The sequence below is a fragment of the Xiphophorus maculatus genome, chromosome 6 (assembly GCF_002775205.1).
Source record: "Xiphophorus maculatus strain JP 163 A chromosome 6, X_maculatus-5.0-male, whole genome shotgun sequence".
Taxonomy (NCBI): domain Eukaryota; kingdom Metazoa; phylum Chordata; class Actinopteri; order Cyprinodontiformes; family Poeciliidae; genus Xiphophorus; species Xiphophorus maculatus.
The window spans coordinates 8,925,667-8,941,011 of NC_036448.1; the positions used below are offsets into that span (position 1 = coordinate 8,925,667).

Below are 15,345 nucleotides of genomic sequence, written 5' to 3' on the forward strand. Positions count from 1 at the left end.
ACTGCGCGTTTCAGGAAGAAGTTGGCGCCTGACGCTGCGTAATCGGGTAGCTAGCACGCTAACCGCAACTATGATAGATAATCGCTTGTGTTGATTTTTTCTCTTTGGCGTAACGAAATAAATACAAAATGAATGATATGGGTATGTATTACCTTTTGTAATTTAGCAATATTAGCTGCTTTTGTCTCCGTTGTGTATAGCCGAGTTAACTAAATCGCAGGATGAGGCGAGGTTTAGCAGGCCTCGACTAATCTCTGGAACAAAAATTGTTTTGCTCTGCAATGATCCGATTTGGCTAGAGCGCTCGTGGCCTTGAAGCTAGCATGTTAGCATTAGCTTATGCGTCATTCTGGGCACCAACCACCACTCTGCTTAACAGACTTAAATGGTTTTTTTTGTCGCTTATGAAACTCTGCACAACTTTTAGTACTTCAACGACCCTTTGAAATTATTTGTTAATTTCAGTGGCGTTGACAAACATTTAATGAACCAGTTAGCGGTCTGCAAATCGCACTTGAAACAGCTGGTACAGAGTTATGCAATTACAGAACCTACAAAGCCTGAGTTTAAACTGCGCAATGTTGCCTATGCAAAATCAGAGTGTTTGTTGCCTTTGAAAGTTTGCATTAAGTCGGATAGGAGGCTCGAAACTGCACGGAAACCTCAGAATAAAGTCACAATTTTTTAGAAAAGCTTAAATTTGGGTTGAGCGATAGTTTAAAAAAAAAAAAAAACAGTGTTGATTCACACTGTAACCTTCACTCAGCACATGTGACCATCCGACCTCCTCCAAAAACCCATCTTTTTAAAGCTGTAGCACAAGCTGCTGTCTCTGTTGAATTAAGTGAACGTTTCCAAGCAGACACCCTTTAAATCCTTCTCAGGATTTAAAGATGCAACTTGGTGATCTATACATCTTAGTTCTAATCCTGTTTCTAAGTTTGTTTATATGAATCTACTTCTCCCCTTGAAGAGTTTAGTGTCCCCCTGTCCTCGCTGGCGCTCCTAGTCCCACCGCTCCGTCTGATGTCAGCAGTGATGTGGGAAGTTGTCCAGCAGCGAAACATAAAACACTATGGCAAACTGGAGGAATTTGTTTCCATGGTTACGGATGCGGTCCCTGAACTCATGAGCAAACGAGAGGGGAGACTGTTGTCCTTGGGCCTCAGAGCAAGGGTAAGTGAAATGTTAGGCTGCACCTTACAATATATATCGAATAATACTCCCAACAGGCATCTCACAAACTTCATTGACTTTAGACAACTCTTGAGCTGTTGCGTTCTGAACACCCTGAAGATCTCAAGGCTGTAGAGACTCATCTTAACCGAATCCGATCCTCTTGCTTGGAAGAGGTAAGGGATGCCCATAAATTTCTTCTTATTAGTTGACTTGTCTATTAGTTTAACACAAAAAGTAACTTATGTTTAGCTTTAAGGTATATTGCTTTCCTCTTAGTATTTCAGTCCTGCAGATGTTGTCTTAATATACTTTTTATATATATACTTATATATATACTTTATATACTTTTTATTATTATAATGGAGATTATTGACAATTTCCTTACAAAACAACCGTAGAATAATTTGGCAAGATGGAAAAATTGATTTTAGACGAAACACATACAGATATCGGTTGTTAAGTTTTTGGATCGGACCAACACAGATATGTTAAACAATAACTACATTTCAACTGATACCGATGTTAATGCCAATATTTTGTGGATTACTAGTTTTTATAGCTGATCTGTGATCTGTTTTTTCCTCCAGACGAATGATCCTGTAATTGAAGCACCAGAAGCCAACTTCATGAAGCTTGTCCAAGGCCTTATTGAAGACACTGATGGCAGGGAACATTTTCTCAAGGTGATTTGTGTGTTGGAATAAAATTGTTACAAGATTTAAAACATTTGAAATGATTATAAGACTTGTACGACAATCCCCCCCCCCCTTTTTGTCATATTACAACCAGTATATTAGACCAAAATTCTTTGTACCCCTGGTAAATTTTGATTTAAATTTATTTTCATTCAGGGTGACAGCAAGGGCTCAGCAATGCATTAAATTACAGGGATTTAATCCATATGCCTTACTTACTTTTCAGATTTATAAAAAAAAATTTCAACTACATATCCTTGTTTTCTTTGGCTGTACAATGATGAGCTACTTTGTGTTGGTCCATCATGTTATGTCCCTATGGCATGTGTTAAAGTTTGTGGCCATGTAACAAATGTGTAAAAGTTAAAGCAGTATTAGCGCTGTCAGTATTGTCTGTACATTAATATGGGAATGTCCTATATTTTCTTTGGAACAGAATGTGTTTCCTGTGGAATATGGCCCAGACTTTGACACAGCACTAGAGACTCTTGTTTGTGAGTTCTTCACAAGACTAGAGGAGCTTCTGCCAATACCAGATTTCAAACAGGTAAAAGATTGTCTTTAGAAGTTGATGGAGCAAATAAAAAATGCACCATAAACTTATCATTTCTATTTCTAGACTGCGACTTGGATCAGTGCCGCCCCTGCTGTCATAGAAGAATACATGCAGTGTGTTTCAAATGGAGATGACCTTAAATTTTTACTCCAGAGCAAACAGTGCCATGGGAAGTTGGCAAAGGCCACTGTTGGTGAGACTTCATGTTTTCTACATATAAGGTGTTATGTATGTCATCAGTACATAGTAAATTAAACGTTTTTATTCATTTTTCAGCTCCTTTTCAGTCAGAAGATCTCCTGATTCCGTCACTGTCTCTTCCTCCATCTCTGGAGGTGGCCATCGCTTCCCACCCAAGTGCTTGTGATGACGAAAACACAGACGTCCAACAGATTGTCATGTTCGACGAAGAACTTTCCACAAACCCTTCCACTTCCACAGACTTTTCTGAATCGCCTAAAAGGGCCGATGGCGCTTCATCTCCTCGCCGGAGGCATCAGTCAGGAGTCCACAAATGTCCTGAGTGTGACAAATGCTTTAAGCATCACTCTGTCCTCATTGAGCACCAGCGGCTCCACAGCGGCCTGCAGCCGTACAACTGCTCTGAGTGTGGGAGGGCGTTCCGAACAGCCACTCTGCTGGCTGGTCACCGGCTGCGGAAGTGTAAAAACGCGGCGTACCTTTGCATTAAATGCGGCAACAGCTTTCCCACTTCCCTGGAGAAGTTCCGACACCGCTGCCCAAAACGAAGGCGCAACCACGACTGCGTGCAATGCGGAAAGAGCTTTCCTAAGTCCAGCGGCCTGAAAGAACACCTCCTAACTCACGCCCAAAACCGACTTTTTAAGTGCAGCCACTGCGGTGCCGGCTTCTCAGGAATCGGCGACCTGAAATATCACCAGCAGGTGGATCACGATAAACCTTATCACTGCAAACAGTGTGGAAAGAGCTTTATCTCGTCCAAGTCTTTAACCAAGCACCAGCAGCGGCATGAAGAAGGCGGTGATATGGAAACGGTGAAATTAATGGGTGGAGGTAAACATAGCAAAATTGTCCCTGGTCACCGGACTTCGTCAGTGTCTCTTTCCTACAGGAAGATGTCTGTTAAAGCCATCTACGGCGGGGGAAGGGTCACCCATAATTGCCCGCTGTGTGGGCGGAGCTTTAAGTACCGCTTCGAGTTTCTGGAACATCAGCGGTTTCACACGGCAGTGAAGCCTTACAAGTGCTCCCAGTGCGGGAAAGCCTTCCGGACTGAAGCGCATCTGTCTGGCCACCGGAAGAGGAAGTGTAAAAATGCTGCCCACATCTGCACCAAATGCGGCTGTCAATTCAGATCCTTGCACGAACGCGTTCGACACCAGTGCGTGCAGCTGTTGACCAAATACGAGTGCTCCCATTGCGGCAAGACCTTCAAGATGGCCCACCTTCTCAGGAACCATCAGATGAGCGAGCACCAGCTCCCCTACAGCCCCAACCACCGCTTCAGGTGCCGGTACTGTGACGAAACCTTTCCCGGCATCAGCGAGCTCAAGTACCACCAGAGGGTGGACCATGAGAAACCCTACCAGTGCCAGGAATGCGGCAAGTGCTTCCTGTCCGAGAAGTGCCTGGCCAATCACGAGCTGCGGCACAATGACGACAGGCCCGAAAGTTGCCTGGTGTGTGGCCGCGGCTTCAGGAACCGCTACGACCTGAAGCAGCACATGCGCACGCACACAGGAGAGCGACCCTACCAGTGCACTCACTGCTCCCAGTGCTTCTCCACGGCGGGAGGGCTGCGCAGTCACACCAGGGTCCACACAGGAGAGAAGCCACATGTGTGCCCCGACTGCGGGAAGGCCTTTTCCCAGATGGGGGCGATGCGCACCCACAGACTCACTCATACCGGGGAGAGGCCTTTCAAATGCAGCATTTGTGGCAAGGGCTTCACAATGGCTCACAAGGTGACAGTCCACATGCGCGTGCACACAGGGGAGCGGCCGTACGTATGCTCGCAGTGCGGCAAAGCGTTTTCGGACGGCAGCGTATTGAAGCAGCACATGCTGAACCACTCGGGAGTCAGACCGTACCACTGCCAGATCTGCCCCAAGACCTACACATGTCTGAACCACCTGAGGAGGCACCTGAAGAGTCACTCAGGCATGAACTGAGGCCGGTATGAAGGCCAACAATGCTGAATTTGACATTACATTTCTGCACTTGTTCGGAAAAACGGTACACAAGTTTGTGACTAACTGAGCCAGCAATACATATTAAAGATTGAGACTTTATGGTTTTTGAGATTGAAGTGCAAATGTCATTTTTGTCTTTGTTGCCATGTAAATGTAAGCACAGACTATTACAACCAGCACAAACAAATGTTTTCACACCTTATAAGCTTTGTTTTTTTCTGTCTGTACATTTTCCTAAGCTCTTCCAGAACTAAGGAGGGGGGGAGATACTTTTCTAAACTACTTCAGTGTCTGATTTGTAAAGAGAAACCTGATCTGTATTAACACAATTCTTATTTGTAACTATAGGAGTCCCAGTAACTCCGAATGTAGGTTTTCAGACGAGCATGAGGCTGTACGATAACCAGTGTAGCTAGGTAACCAGCCAGCAGAGTGATAGTTTTGCATGCATCCAATGAGTCGTCATCTGTCGTGATACTGCCAGATTATTTCATAGACATTGCAGTGCATTTTATTGTGGACCATCCAGCCACCATACTTTGGCTGATGTATATGTGCCGAAGTCGTAATATTGGCAGGAGTGTTTTTGTTTTTTTTCCTTTTGGGGAAAGGGCTTGTGAGACGGATGAAAGTTGTCCATTTCTAGTTATGTTAGATCATTAATACTGAAGGCATAATGTAAAAATGCTAGCTTTCTTTTGACAACTATGCTTTATCTGTTTGCTGTGGAGCTTTTTGTATTTCTTTGGTTGTTTTTGAGTTCCATATTAAATTAGTTTAATTGTTTTATGCTTGTTTTTTCTTTTCCTTTCTGATCTACTTTCGAGATGAGATAAAAGCTTGAGAATCACTGTATCCTGGTGCTATAGTAAACTGTTAGTCTGGTCGGGTATAACGCTACAAAGTTTGCACATTTGGAGATGCAAATTCTTTCGCAAAGTAGCTCAAAGTCAGTAAGATTGGAAAGTTTAGGTCTTTTCACAGCTTTTAAACTTTGACTAGGCCATTCTAACACATCAATATACTTTGGTCTAAGGCATTCCAGTTTAACCCCTGCTGTATGTTTAGGGTTGTATCTCATAAACTAATCAAATTGCCTCTGCTATGCAAGCACATTCCCACAGCATAATGCTGCCACCACCAGTGACATACGTTACTTTCCGTTACGTATTGTGCTTTTTATCTTGCAACTTTTTAAAACCAAACAGTTTTTTTTTTAGTTTTTTTTTTTTAGATGAGCTAAATAAAACTTGTTTGGAGCCACTAATGTTATGACTTTTTGAAAAAGGAAAACTTATAATTTTTGATATCTTCTGATAAATGAGAAAAGAGTTCAGGGGTGTAAATACTTTTTCCAAGACTCTGCATGAGGTTTACTTACTGAATGCCATCAGTAGATGGCAGTATGTTGCCAAAAAGCATTTGGTTGACCTATGTTCTCTATGTTTATTTTCCTGCACAATAAAATAACTGTAATGAGTTTGTTTTGTTTTTTTTGGAAATTATTCTGGACAATTTCCTGTGATTAACGTCTTTGGGTTTTGTTTTTTTTTTCTTCTTACCTGCAGTTTCCAACTCTGTGCCAGTAAGACTAACCTTTCATGTTTTGCAGTTTAGTTTCTCTGTCCAAGCTTGTACTTGGTTTCATCTGTGATCACTTCTGGAGGGCAACCTTTTGAGTCACTTCCCTTTGGCAGTACCAATCAACACGGGATTCACAGGGAAGTGCATCTGTAGACGATGAATGTGGCGGTGAGCTAAGTACTGCAAGATGTTTATATCTGCAGACTGGAGAGACTGGCTGCCCCAAACTGCATGCCTTTTCCCTGACGTGGAAGCGTTGCAAATCTTGTCAGAAGATGAGGGCCCACCGAAAAGGTTAGGCACACTTTTACAAGATATTGGTTTCTTTTGCATTTATGGTATATCTTAATTCAGAGGTCATTTGTTGTGGATTAGTTTAAAGACAGGAAATGCAAAAATGGGGAGTATTCCTACAAGAAACTGCTGAAAACGGGGGTGAGGGGAACTGGCTCAGAGGTTTTGTGCATTCCTTTGGATTTTTATGGAATAACGGTCTCATGCGTTACTGCATATGAAGAGCCCCACAGCTGCTAGAAATCCTGCAGATTTACTACGAGAGCCTGCAAAGAGGGATGGATCATTACCAGATGTCCCCGTCTTCTCCCACCCCTCTTCCCTCTTTCCTTTCAGTGATCTCAGTGGAAAATCTGATTCCAAGCCAGACTTTTTCCTACAGTCCCACACTCAAGAGCACAAACATACGCACATATGGCAACAGCAATCATTCAGCATCCAAAGCCCTCCCCTCCACTTCAAACCTAACACGCCCACGCCTTTTTCTTCCCCCCTCCGCACATATATTCCAATTACTTTTCCCCCCCCCAAACTAATTTCCAACATCAAGCACTAGATGGCGCTGTGTCTCTTTCTGATTACTTGTTAAACATAGTACGGATTCCACACCCCTGTTGCGCTTACTGTTATGTTCAGGTCAAGCCTAGACTCCAAAGTGGGAAAAAAAAGAAAAAAGTCTACACCCACTCCATCTTCCACAAGAAACCAGAGCGTTTCAGCAGAATGAGAAGACAAAATGACTCCTTGATGTTTTTCAGCTGTTTCTCGTTAAGCCTGATAGATCCTGTTCCAGTGAGCATCTCTCTTTTTCCCCCAGCTTTGTAGCTGGTGTTCTGCATAAGCCATCCATGTAAAGACATAGCTGTCACGTAAAAGTGGAATTAAACCCAAATTTCAGACTGACAAATTAAATTTTCCAAGTACATTAAAGCTTTTAACGCTTTTTATATATACTTAGCTTCTGTGTTGAAACAGCTCCCTGAAATCTCCCATCATAGTCGCTGTTTGGTTTATTTTATGGCCTGGCTACCAATCCCAGTGAACTCCCATGTAAAGATGCCACCCAGTGTCGTATTTTCTGTTGACTAATATTAAAAACTCTTCTGCTACAGGTTTCATCTCAGTTTTTTCTGCAGTACTTTTAGTTTTCTCACATGTTTAGTTGCAGTATGTAGGTAAGCTCATTTTTGAAGGAATCTGATCAAAAACCTGACTAAAACAAGTAAAAAAGGAATGTTCTCAGAATAACTCCTAGCAATTACTTCATGCCCTGTAATGTCGTCAGAGGTCTCTGTGGAAATTTGTTATTTGGAGGATTTATATTTAATACTTAATACAAAACATCAAATTGGATGATAAATTGTCCCACTAATTATTGCAATAAACGATAATATTATTTTGAAACCATTTTCAAATAATTTGTAAGACATAAAGATAATGGCATAGTAATCCAAGTCCTCCCCCTTTAATTAAAGAACAATAGACTTCAATTTTGTAAAGGACTCTAGAAGATATTTTACATATCCCAAATAAAACACAGCAATCAAAAACAGTACATAAAACAAAAATAGAAACACACACACACACAACCAAAACTATAAGTAAAATGATTTGTGAAGTGTCTGTAAACAAAATTGCCCTTCAAAAATTAATAGTCAAAATGAAAATTGTCGAGCTAATTTGAATGGATCGTGCGATTAATTGCTTAAAATCTCTGTTATGTCACTCTACAAGTGACAAACTGTGTATAAAGGTCAATTTTACAGAAAAATCTGCCTGGCAGCTTCAAGGAAGTTTGCTAATTTCTGAGGAAAGTGTAGACTTTTTCTCCCCCTGCGCGCTCTGGCGCATCCACACCCAGCCATCCTCCTCGCGGAAAGCCTGGGAACTCCTCCTCCTTATCCTCCCTCACCCACACCGTGCGCTCCTCTGGTCCTCCTCTGCGCGCTCTGGCTCTTCGCCCCGGACAAACTGCGGCGGGGGGAGCGCTCGGTCTCCAAGAAAGTTGGCCTAATTCTGCGCTAAAGGAGTCCGAATCCCGGGTCGGGGAGGTTCGGTATTTGGTCGCTTTGTGGGGACTTACAAATATCCCTGGAGCGTACCGGAGCGTCGTATGATCGGGTTTTCGGGTTGATTTTGATTTCAGCTTAATCATGGAGACGCTCAGATGTCTCCTCGCGCTGCTGTGCGCTCTCCTGGCTGGAGCGCAAAATCAGATCCAAAGGTCCACCTTTGCGGGTAAGTCTGCTTGAAATCTGTTGCTCTGAACTCAAGATGTCCTGCTTGGTGTTTCAGACTGTCTGCTGCATGTGAAGTTTAGCTCACTATTGTCACGCTTGTTGCAAGGTTAGGTTTGCTAAACGTAACGGATTTTTAAGATGCGACCTTTAAAATTAGCTGCAGAGTTGCAAAAGCATCCGAGTGACCTTTCTGAGGAGAGGTAGATCACGTAGAGTTTAGATCACGTGTCAAACTGAAGGCCCGGGGGCCAAATCCAGCCCGCCATATGTTGTCAGTTGTGGACTTGTATATTATTTTACCAATAAAATCAAAGCAGTTTTCATCTGTCTGCTGCCACATTGCATAAATGTGAAAAGATGTTCAATATTATTTAATTTTAGGATTAATTTTAATAACATTTTAACAGGGGCAGTTTTATCATTTTAACATTTTGCCAGAACCGTCCCATTGAGGACATTTGTGGTCTTGATATGGCCAAAGTTGGAACTGCAGTTTTCAAGCCCTGCTCTAGATGTTTGATAGCAGAGTCACACCTGCTAAAAAACAAACAATGCTGAAAATCTGCTTCAGTTTCTAACGTGTGATGAAACCTTTCTAAATGTGACACAATAGCTCAATGAAACACAAAGGGATGCTACGCTATATAGGCTGTTGGCCTGCAGGCTTTCCGCGCTTCAGGTCATGTCTGGCCTCAATAAACAGCACAGAGAGAATTAATTACTGTTTTATTCCGTCTTCTAAACGTTCACATTTTTCTGCTTTTTAAAAGAATGTCTTCTTTTCATTGGGTGATATTTGTTTTGCCCTGTGAAACAGACTGTCCCGTTGATCTTTTCTTCGTGCTGGATACATCTGAGAGCGTCGCCCTCAGACAGAAGCCTCCCAACTTTTATATCGACCAGATCAAAGAATTTACCAAACGCTTCGTAGATGAGCTCAAGGAAATGTAAGACAAACACACAAACACACACACACACAATGGGAACACAAGCAACACAGAAAACCAAAATGTCACCATGGAAACGAGGTGAAAATATGGCGAAATCCTTTGATCTTTGTATTGGACCTGATTAAAGGCCAATATTTGGCCACGCCCACCACCAGGAACTCTGGGCTCTATATGGTTGCAGTGTTTCTGCCCCTAAATTTTATAATAGCTTAGCGGCTTTATTCTAATTTATTTGGCTGTTTTAAGGCATCACATTATTTGTTATATGTTACATAGCAAGGTTAAATAAATTGTAAGCACCATGAAAGATGGATGGGGCAGCGGCTACCTCTAGCCCACTAGTCTGACACTCAAATGTTCTTAAGTTATAAACCTTGGTTTATTTGTCACTTTTTTGTACACTCTTCAATGTTTTTGATACCCTGCACACCACAGCCCCCTTCGTATATGATGACAGCATCTGTATCATGCTCTTAGATTTATTTCTACATTAACTGCATGTTTTATCTGTGAATAGTTTATATTCAAACAGTCGACATAATCTCACCTGCTGTTGGTACTTGTTTGTTTTTTGGGTTATTGTATGTAGATTTCACATTTAATTATTCAAACTCAGGTTTATTATTATTATATAAAAAATTTTTATACATTTTGTCTTTGTTCCAATGCAAATACAGTTTCAAACAGGGCTGGTCATGTTGTTTGCTCTGCTTGCATTTATTTCTATTATGCCCAGCTATAACAAGAAGCATTTTCCTTCTTAGACTAATACCCAAGCTAATCTAATCTGATCTAATATAATCTACAGCGATATTTAATGAATTAAAACGTCATTCAGAAGTTTGCTTTTTGCAGTAACTTAAAAGATTATTTTAGTCTGACAAATAGGTCTCATAGGAGCAAATTCCAATTTATAGAAAATTACTGTAATCTAATCTAATTAGATGCATTTAATCTGAAAAACAAGGCTCATTGGAACACATATTCTAATTTACAGGATTGCACTCTAATCTAACCCAGTGTAATCTAGTTTAATCGAATCTAATCTGATCTGATCTAATCTAATCTATAGTCATATTCAAGAAATTACAACTTTATTGAATAGATCATTTATTTCAGTGACTTAAAAGATACATTTAATCTGAAAAACAAGCCTCATTGGAACACAAATTCTAATTTACAGAATAGCAATCTAATCTAATCTAATCTAACAAATGTATGTTCCCTCTCTGCACCCAGTCTCACCTCAGTCTCCCCCTCTGTCTTCCAGGCGTCACCAATGTGACCGCACCCTGATGTGGAACTCAGGAGCTCTGCACTACAGCGACGACGTCATCCTCGTGCGAGAGCTGAGCGACATGCGCACCGATCGCCAGGCCCTGAAGAACGACATAGACCGCATCACCTACATCGGCAAGGGCACCTTTACCGACTGCGCCATCAAGAGGGGCCTGGCGGAGCTGCTCGTCGGGTAGAGGAGACACGGCATGCACTACGCCTACGCTGGAGAAGATGACGCCTCTGGTCGTATCTGAGCTTGTGCTTGAACTGTTGCAGGGGCTCCCACTACCATGAGAACAAGTACATCGTGGTTGTGACGGACGGCCATCCCATCACCGGCTACAAAGAGCCATGCGGCGGTGTGCAGGAGGCCGCAAATGAAGCCCGGCAGCATGGAGTTAAAGTGTTCGCCGTGGCCATCTCACCTGACCAGGAGGTACGAAACACTCACACGCAGCCAGAGTCAGTTCTACACGAAACACTCCTTAACCTCCGTACTTTATCTCAATATCTAATTGAAATACACACCTCAAGTCAGATATTTACTCACACTGTATAAAAATAGATTTTTCTCTCACTGGTTGTAAATCAGACTAAACATTTCCTGTTGTAACGTAGTTAGAATACTCAAAATTATTTCTGTTTCTGTCTACAGACGTTCAAATACACCAAGTTTCAGTTTCTTTGTATCCCAAAGGGAAATTAGTTTGCAACAAAATACAAAAAGCATAAAACATCCACAAAAGACATTGCTTTTATTCTGTTAAAACACTTAGTAGAAATAAATCATGCCGTAGTGCATTAAATGCGTGGCGCTCTCCAGATTCTGTTTAGCCTTAGCTCTCACATGCTTGGAGTGTATTTGTTGGAGCTGGTCTTGCTTCACTCCAATTGTCTTTCTTGCCACATTAGTGAGCCTCATCAACCTGTTTATACCACACAAGGTAACTAAACCAAGCCGCACAGCAATAACGAAGAACAGATTCAATAAAATACAGTCAATAATAACTTTAAAAGAGTTCAGTTTAAAGAAGAAAAAAAAAGAAAATCTTTGCTCTGCTGAACCTTTTTACACACTGCATCCATGTATGATTCAAAGTTCAGCTTACTATCAATAATTGTCCCCAAGTATTTGTACTCTGTTCAGTTTCGACTTCCAAGTCGTGAATGACTGTTCAATTGGGATTTCCGAAAGTCGATGAATATATCTTTGGTTTTAGATGCATTAATTGACAAGAACAAGGACTTGCACTAAGCTGTGAAGTCCTCTACTACAGCGCCATGCTCAGTTTCATCGTCATTTAAGAGACTCATCGTCACAGATTATTATGCCTTATATGGGTTAGGAAAGACCTGAGGATGATGGCATGCCTCTGATTCACATTCACAACATTTGAGTTAAATGAAGGGATTTCTTGGCAGGTATTTTAAGGCAACACCTCAAACCTGCGTGACATCATAGGGAAAAACAAATAGCCAAGATATCAGGAAGTGTATTGTGTATCTCGTCAGGTCAGGCCTAATGGCATGGAAAAATTCAGCAATCACAAAGGAAGTGGATTTTGGATCCCAATGATGTAAATGTGTTTTTGTGTTCAATGTGTGCATCAGCGCCAGAACAAAAGCAAAAAAAAAGTGTATCACTTAAATGCATCTGATTTATTTTGCCATAAGAGGAAGATTTTTAAGCTTATGTTGACATTTAAAACTATGCTTTGTGAACTTTCAGATGGTCTTATTTTGTATTTATTAAGTTTATAATTAAAACTACATACAATTATGATTTATTTAGTTCATGTTTATGCATTTTGGAGAGAGACACTCAGTTTGTGCAAATACTGTGGAAAAATAGCCTAAAACATAAAGCGATATTAGATGTGGTATGGCTGTTTCAAAGCAGTTTTCCTCACAACATTGCGGTTGATTTAGTGTTTTTTCTGTGGCATGCATTCTGGATCAATGTGGTGAAATCTTCATGATAACCTGTTACTAGCTGTGATCAGGATAGAGCGATTAATGAATTTTTTCTATTTTATTTTTTGTTTGTTTATAGTTAGTTAGCGAAAGGAGTCCCGGGTCGGGGAGGTTCGACCAGTCATAGCCACTTAGAAATTTGCAAAGCATATTTAACAAAATGATTCAAATAATTACAGAGATGAATAAAGAATTCACTCTTGATTAGTTTTTCTACAGATAGGATTTATATCTTTCTGGTACATTAAAGCACTAAAGTTCACACAATGTGGGAAACCTTTGCTTCTTGAGGCCATGTGAACTTTGCGAGGTCAGTATGCACATTAATGATAGGACCGTTTCACAAACTCATAAACATTTCCTCAATTAGGAGAACTGTGTTGTTTATCTGTCTGCAACTCTACTTACATTGTGAACTGAGCTTTGTGGTGTACCAAAAACATTTTCCACTAAATCGTATTTGTCCATTACAAAGACAAAATGAAGATAAGAGTGAAGTAAAGATCTGAGAGGTCTGGAAGGCTGATAATACAGCAGAACTTTAATGTATTGTAGTGCTGAGCTGTTCAGTTATCTATAAATTAACAGAAGTCTGTTCTCTGAGCTACTGGGAGCCAGTTTAAGGACTTTAGAACTGGTGTGATGTGCTCTAACTTCCTGGTTTTAGTGGGAACGCTTTCTGAATCAGTTACAGCTGTCTGCTTGTTGTTTTAGGCAGACCTGTGAGGACACTGTTGCAGTAATGAAGGCGACTAAATGTAAACGCATCAATTAGTTTCTCTAGGTCTTGCTGAGACATGAGTCCTTTAATCCTAGAGATATTGTTCAGGTGATAGAAGGCCGACTTTGTAACTGTCTTTATGTGGCTCTGAAGGTTCAGGTCTGAGTCCATCACCACACTCAGATTTCGGCCCTGAACGGTAGTTCCTAGTTGTAATAACTAAAGCTGTGTGCTGGCCCTAGATCGTTCCTCTTTAGGACCAAAATAATAACTTCAGTTCTGTTTCTGTTCAGCTGGAGAAAGTTGTTTCACATCCATACATTGATTTTTTTTTCTAAGCAATTGTTCAGTGCTTTAATGGGTTCATAAAACTTGGTGGTTGTAATGTAGCTGTGCATTATCTGCATTACTATGCTAACTAATCTCATAATTTGAGCTAGCGGGAGCATGTAGATAGTAAATAAGAGGGGCCCCAGTGTTGAACCTTGGGGTACCCACGAATGTGAGTTCTGCCAGCTCTGATGAAAAGTTACATATTGACATGAAAAAAATTCCTGTAAGATTCAAACTAATTGAGTATTGGACCAGAGAGTCTTACCCGACTCTCCATTCGTTTCAGTAGTACGTCATGGTTAACAGTATCCTTTGGCGCACTGAGGTCCAACAGAACCAACACTGTGGTTCTTCCACAGTCTGCATTTATGTTGATGTCACTGAACGCTTTAACGAGGTCCGTCTCAGTACCGTGGTGACCCCGGAAACCAGACTGGAAGACGTCAGAGCGGTTGGTCTTTGTAAGAAAGTTGTTTAATTGTTGAATGGAAGACTGAAGATTGGCCTGTAATTCTGCAGGAGTGATCAGTCCAGATTGTTCTCTTTTGTTATCAGTGGTTTGATAACTGCTGTTTTTAAAACCTGGGGAGAAATACCTCACAAGAGGGAAGAGTTTTCTGTTTGAATCAAATCTGGCGCAATGATAGGCAGAACTTTCTTAAGGAAAGCCGTAGGAATGATAGCAAGACAACAGGAGGAGCTGAATTGATTTATAATTTCTTTTAGTTGTTGTTTTGTTTGCTTGAGCCAGTAGAATTGTTTCATTTTTTCCAGATTGATCTGGAAAAAATCATGACATTGGTAATGGGGCTTGATATTGATGTACTGACAGATAGTATAATAAAAGTTAGCAAATATATTCCAGGTCCTGGCAGAGTGGAGTTAAATAGATATTGTTAAGTGGACGATTAACACACATTTTTCTAACCATTTATTTCTTTTTCCTCATCACAATGTTCCCATGGTTTTTTGAGAGCTTTAGAAACTAACCCACTAAAAATATCCATCTATTATGGAGCTTGAAGGCAGAGAAATTGCATCCAACAGGCCCAATGTATTGTTAACATGTAGAATTTGCATGTATGGCACTTAAATTATAATATCCCACCAAAAATTTTATCCAGGCTGTCGATACACATGAAAGTGCATAGATTTGTCGATATGTTGGACAAATCTATATGCACTATATACTCCATTTCCCCTTACATATGCAATGATGTTTCATTTATTTGTATTGTGTGCCATATTGATTCTTCTCTGAGGACTACTTCAAATGCAAATCTTACTGGTGCAAACAAAGTACATTAATGAAATTTTGATCTAGTTTGTACAAATTTGATCCAAACTTTCTTCCTGCTGTGTAA

The 15,345-nt window shown here is 40.9% G+C and overlaps 2 protein-coding genes across 2 annotated transcripts in view; both read left to right on the plus strand.

The window, feature by feature from the left end:
- On the plus strand, positions 1 to 6,083 carry LOC102233964 (zinc finger protein 11-like). Its single transcript, XM_005813675.2, has 7 exons — positions 1 to 141; positions 974 to 1,176; positions 1,260 to 1,352; positions 1,767 to 1,862; positions 2,311 to 2,421; positions 2,494 to 2,623; positions 2,707 to 6,083. The coding sequence occupies exons 1-7, from the start codon at positions 129 to 131 to the stop codon at positions 4,581 to 4,583; spliced, it is 2,523 nt and encodes an 840-aa protein (XP_005813732.1). The 5' UTR covers positions 1 to 128; the 3' UTR covers positions 4,584 to 6,083.
- A 2,304-nt stretch (positions 6,084 to 8,387) lies between these two features.
- The window catches only part of col6a1 (collagen type VI alpha 1 chain), a 35,308-nt gene continuing 28,350 nt past the window's right edge, over positions 8,388 to 15,345 (plus strand). The window contains exons 1-4 of the mRNA XM_023335574.1: positions 8,388 to 8,720; positions 9,540 to 9,669; positions 10,943 to 11,143; positions 11,230 to 11,389. Coding sequence (XP_023191342.1) covers positions 8,636 to 8,720; positions 9,540 to 9,669; positions 10,943 to 11,143; positions 11,230 to 11,389 — 576 coding nt within the window. The 5' untranslated portion in view covers positions 8,388 to 8,635. The remainder of the gene's footprint in view (positions 8,721 to 9,539; positions 9,670 to 10,942; positions 11,144 to 11,229; positions 11,390 to 15,345) is intronic.